The following is a 6061-nucleotide window of genomic DNA, read 5'->3' as shown; positions in this document are numbered from 1 at the left end:
CTCTCTCTCTCAGTCTGCTGGGATTGCCATAACAAAACACCATCAACTGGGTAGCTTATTAACAACAGATATTTATTTCTCATGGTTCTGGAGTTTGGGAAGTCCAAGATCAAGATATCAGCAAATTTGATGTCTTGTGAGGGCTCACTCTCTGGTTCATTGATGGCACCTTCTTTATTGTGTCCTACTGTGTCCTCACATGGAGGAAAATTATGAATGAGCTCCCTTGGGCCTACTTTATAAAAGCTCTAATCTCATTAATCATTCATAATACCAACTCCCAAAATGCCCCACACCTAACACTATCACTTTAGGGGTGAGAATTTCAATGCATGAATTTAGGGGGTAGGGGCACAAACATTCAGACCATAGATACCTCATGCCCTCCAGCTTACGGCTTTCTCTCTCTCTTTTTCTCTCTCAATCTCAATCTCTGCAGAAACTTCCTTTCTAGCACTCTTCCCCACAAATTTTCTCAACTCAGCAAGACCACCAGGCTCTACTTGGCTTCCCTTTCCCTGTATAGGCAGGGGCTGGGGCCATGGAAGTGCTCACATTACTGGTTTCCCTTCCCAGGAAACATTGTCCAGTGCTGCCTGTTGTCCAAAGTCTGAAAAAATTTTGTTCCCTGTATTTTGTCCAGTTTTCCAGTTGTTTAAGAGTATAAGGTAAATCTAGATCCTGTTATTCTACCACGGCCCGAAAGATATAAACAGTTAATTGCCATTCATTTAATAAATACTGACTGATTGCCTGCTGATGAGAAACTGCAGAATGCTGGGAATCAACTATTGAACTAAAAGAAATGCAGTCCCTGCCCTCGTGGTTAGCACAGCTCAGCACGGAAGAGCAACAATAATTAAAGAATCATTCAAGTAAATATGTAATATAAACCATGGTAAGAAATAACAGAAGGCAGAGCACTGCAACAGCATATAATGGGAAAATCTGAGTTAGTCTGGGCAATCAAGCAAAGTTTCCCAAAACAAGGATTTTTTAACTAAGATTTAAGGAATAAGTAAGATTGGTACCTGCACTGTGCAGGGTAGGAAGACTGCCAAGGAGAACAGAATATGCAAAAGGTCTGTGGCAGGATGAAATCATTAGAAATCATCCAGTCCAATCCTTAGGTTTGCCAGTGAAGAAACAAAGGCTCAGAGAGTCTATGGCTCATGTTAGTGTCAGAGCAGGGACTGAAACCCAGGACTCCTACCATCAGGTCTACTGCTCTTTCCATTCCACCGTGTTGGCAAGCAAATGTAGAGAATACTAAAATATCTTATTAAATGATATTTGTCATTTGATGGTCCATGATCTATTATGGGTAATCCATAATTTTGTAATTTATTTTCATTTAAAAATAATAATGGCCAACATTTTGTTCAATATACACTTGTAATTGCCAATATTTTTATGTATTTACAAGGGATATTCTGTAAAGTGTAAATAAATATACAAGAGAGCATAAAACAGAACAGAAACAACACTCATGCATTTATACACTGAAGCCATAACAGCATCATAACGGCCTGGGAGTGTTCACGCAGATCCCTAAGTGGCTAAATTACACCCAGGAGATTCTCACTCAGCAATGTAAGCTGTTAGTGCTTTCAGACATTTTGGGAAATGCATCTATTGCCCCATTCCAAGCTTAATTGGTATAATAAATGTCAATTAAAGCTCCTTTAAGATTTCAAACTGCAAAACTCAAGTGAAACTACTTATGTAGAGACACTCATGAAAGACTCCTCTACTAGAAGTTGCTCCCAAAAGAGACACAGTATATTTACATTTACCATGGGTACATGGATACACATCATTTGCATAGGAAATAACGTTACTTTTCCCAGTTCTACTAAATACATCTTTTTTTTTTTTTTTTTTTTTTTTTGAGACAGAGTCTCTCTCTGTTGCCCAGTCTGGAGTGCAGTGGCGTGATCTCAGCTCACTGCAACCTCCATCTCCTGGGCTCAAGCGATTTTCCTGCCTCAGCCTCCCAAGTAGCTGAGATTACAGGTGCCCACCATCATGTCCAGCTAATTTTTGTATTTTTAGTAGAGACGGGGTTTCTTCATGTTGGTCAGGCTGGACTCGAACTCCTAGACTCAAGTGATCCACCTGCCTCAGACTCCCAAAGTGCTGGGATTACAGGCGTGAGACACCGTGCCCAGCCTCCATCACTGAGTACATGTATACAAATGACTCGTTTTTTACTTTTACTTAGGAGGCTTAAAACACAATTATTCATTCAGTATAATTATAAAACAGAGTCTTTGTTAACTTCTGAACTTGGCAAAAACATTTTTTGTATTTTATCTATAGCTCATTAATTTACGTATCAAAAAATGCATTTTAGTTTAGGTAGCCCAAGCTGCCAATTGTTTGATATCATCATCCTCTTCTTCTGCCCTCCGGGAAGATGCTGGAACATAAAATAGATAAAAATTAGTAATTGGTGACATTCACACTTTCAGCATAGAAAACAGGTATGAACATATAAAAATATGTTCAATATGAAATCAAAAACATGTGCTAAAAAGAATGGGCCTGGCTATCATTTTAGGCAACTATCTGACCACATGTAGTTGAGTTGGGTCACAGACCTGCTCGGGATCGACGTGCAGTGGAGGACATGCCTGGTTTTCTATCTGGCTGTGCTGGGAGAGAAGAGGAAGGCACATTTGGAAGGTGGATATTTGTCATCTTCTTATTTAATTCCTCCTGTTCCAATTCTTCAAGTTCTGCCATCAGCTCATCCTGAACACAGGAGAAAGGAAGAATTACGAAGTTAACGTTTCAAGACGTGGGTTTCCTCAAACACAATAACAAGAACATCTGCTACCCAATTGATATGTGAGAACCCAGTGAAATGGAATATTTATTTTAAAACTACGTCTTTTTTGCAACACTGAACAATGATTAAAAAATGAATATTCTGAGTTGTGCAAATTTGTTGTAGTTAATCTTCTAATACTTCAGTAAACAGCCATTCAAGTAATTTGTGCTAGCTGAATATATAACCCCCCACAGTTTCTGGGAAATTTACACCTTGCCTGTCATCTTTCCAATGTGTTCTTTTCTACTGTTTAGAATCCACAAAATGTTAATTGGTGGAAATAAATGTTTTTCTTCGGGCGAATGCTATAGAAAATAAAACAACAGGTATAGCAAAACCATAACTCACAGAAAGTAAAAAGAATCAAAGATACTACGGTTCTTTTATCAAATCACCAAAGCCAATATAAATTATGCTGTGCATTTGGGTTCAGAAAAGTTCAATTCAAGATAGGTATACCGTATTTCTTTCTTTTAGCAATAGTCTGAGAGAGTCTGATTTAATCTTAAATTATTCTCTGTTCCAAAAACTTTTGAGAGACAAGGCTAGTTCAAGACCTTAAAGATGTAAGTCACCTTATGCCAATTCTGAGATGACTCAGATAGTTCAGATCTCACTGGCTCCATAAGTCCTCAAGTGGAGTCCAACCCCTCTCAGAGAGCATTTGGGAGTCACAACTAAACTTGTCATTGACAGAATTATGAGGTCGTCACTATTAGAAATGACTTGGGACACCTTATATTCAAACAAGTAGATTTTTCTTTCATGGAAGAATAACAAATGAGAGAATCATTCATTCATTATTCAACAAATTTATTGAGCACTGACTCCTGGACAGGTTTTGAACTCAGTGCTGGGATGCAAAGTTGAATCAACACTCCATACATTCAAGAAGCCTACACTCAAATGAGGGAGGAAGGCACATAAACAAATAATTATCCAATATTAATGTGAGAGTATTGTGGGGAAAGAGTAAAGGGGAATGGGTAATGTGGGGAAAGAGAGAAGATATTTAAGCCAAACACAACATTTTATTAGGTCAGTGGGTATCAGAACTGCAGCAAACTAAAGATTGACCTCTATTAAATGCGCCTCATAAAAAGAAAAGAAAATATGAAGGTGTATAGCATTGGGCCGTATGAAATAGCACAGTCAATATAGTGGTGTACTTGATGGATCTCCACAGGCTATATGAATAAAATGGCATCAGAATGAATACCCTGGTGTCCTATTTCTGCTCACAAAACAATTAGGGACAAATACCATAAATATAGTAATGGCAAAACACGCTATCCTATGCAGAATGTATGCCCAGAATTGCCAATAATACGTCATCATTATCAACAGCAGCAGAAACATATTAATATTTTCTTTAGTAATATATTAACAACAGAGCAATTGTCTCCTCCACCATTTTCATCTTTTAGGTACCAAACACTAAGACCACTGAGAAAGGAATTTTAGAACTTAAGATGTTTTAGAGATAATCCAGTGATCCAATAATCTTCATTATCATAGATAAGAAAACCAAGAGTCAGAAAAGTAAAAGGGACTTACACAAAGTTTTTAACAAATGATAGAGCCCAGGTGTCCACATAAACCCAGAGTCCTTTCCACCATATCATAATGTACTCATTAGATGCTTATTAGTCTATATCAGGAGTTGAAAAACTTTTTCTGTAAAGGCCCAAATAGTAATATTGCAGGCTTTGCAGGCTGCATGTTTTCTTCTGCCCCATGATCTCCTTTGTTGTCATCGTTTTCTACAACACCTTAAAATTGTGAAACCCACCCTGAGCTTATGGGATGTACAAAAACAGGTCATGGGAAGAATTTGGCCTGCAAGCCAAATTTTTGCCGACCCCTTGTCTACACCATTTTTAAAAGGTGTTGATACCCCATTCTCATTTCTGGGGATTCCACGGAGCCAGGTCTTACTTGCTAAATGTATTATTTTTAATACCACATAGATGCAGGAAGCTGGATTCTTTGCCATGCTAATCCAAGCTTTGGAAATATTCCTAAATCTGTAGTAGTCCTACTTGTGTGTGCTTTGAGCAGAACAATTGAAATTCACAGTGCAGACATCATCATTATAATTATAGTCTGTCTGTATTATTGGACTGATTAATCTAAATGGAATGTGTGTGTTAATAATGCCACTCCATATTTATTTGGTTTCATAGTCTGAGTAATAAACAGAGGCAGCCTAACCTCTAATTTAACAGCTACAGAGCATGATACATCTGTTTCATGCAGAATGACAAAGTCTACTCTGTTTTACCCAGATGTGCGAGCACTCAGTTCCTCGTAATAGGGCTGTTTAGGCTTCAACCATTAAAAGTCACTAACTTTACATAATCACATGCTGTTCTTTCCTTAATAGCTGAAAACTTAACTAGGTGGCTGTTTGCCAAACTATATTAATCTTTCCTTTAAATCAGAGCTACTAACACTTTATTTTTCTCTTAAGAGAAGTACCTTTCTGACAAATATCACTTGTTCTTTCAGTAGTAAGGGAAGCTGCCTGCTGTATACGACGGGAACCTACTCTTTATAGCAGCCACAATCCTGAATTCTTCATATTGGCTTACGTACCTCATCAAAGTCATCACCAAATCCAACCCGTTGAGAAAACGCTTCTGAGATTTCTTGGGCGATATCCTGTTGCTCTGTGATCTCTTGCATCAAATCATCTATTTTGTTCAGATCCCTGGGAAATCATATTTTGTTGAACATTTTAGAATTTTAACTTATAATTATGAGTTTAGATATAATCCTATATAAAAAAGACAGTTTATTTAATATAAGTTCTTAGTTATTTGAGTAGGATATATATTCCTGATGATATCTATAAACTTTAAAGATAACTTATATTTTAAAACTTAATAATCCATATATTACAAACATTAAGTTCCTGTTACATTTGGAACTCACTAAAAATAAAAGTATTTTATAACTATCAGTATTTATAGACCTATTTTGAAATTTTGTCTGGTAGGGCATATGACAAATTTAAATACATGCTGCTGTGTATCAACTCTGCGGGAAACACTGCCACAGACCACCAGGACCACTGGAACCAAATGAGCTTTTGGCAGCTCTCAGGAGCCCCTATCTGACAGCAGCCCTTTGTTGAAGCTAAACGCTGGGTCTAGAGATCTGTTTTCTGTAACACTTAGCAGCTCTGAGATCCTGGCTCCCTGAAGGTTTTCCCATAGCGGT

The 6061-nt window shown here is 37.6% G+C and overlaps 1 protein-coding gene across 1 annotated transcript in view; it reads right to left on the bottom strand.

The window, feature by feature from the left end:
- Positions 1-398: 398 nt before the first annotated feature.
- The window catches only part of CHMP4C (charged multivesicular body protein 4C), a 31798-nt gene continuing 26135 nt past the window's right edge, over positions 399-6061 (bottom strand). Inside the window, exons 3-5 of the mRNA XM_017858957.1 lie at positions 5435-5549; positions 2604-2757; positions 399-2422 (exon numbers count right to left, since the gene is read on the bottom strand). Of these exons, the coding sequence (XP_017714446.1) occupies positions 2358-2422; positions 2604-2757; positions 5435-5549 (334 nt within the window). The 3' untranslated portion in view covers positions 399-2357. The remainder of the gene's footprint in view (positions 2423-2603; positions 2758-5434; positions 5550-6061) is intronic.

Source organism: Rhinopithecus bieti, unplaced genomic scaffold, assembly GCF_001698545.2.
Source record: "Rhinopithecus bieti isolate Rb0 unplaced genomic scaffold, ASM169854v2 scaffold_48197, whole genome shotgun sequence".
Lineage (NCBI taxonomy): Eukaryota > Metazoa > Chordata > Mammalia > Primates > Cercopithecidae > Rhinopithecus > Rhinopithecus bieti.
This window is presented reverse-complemented; position numbering and strand designations above follow the sequence as displayed.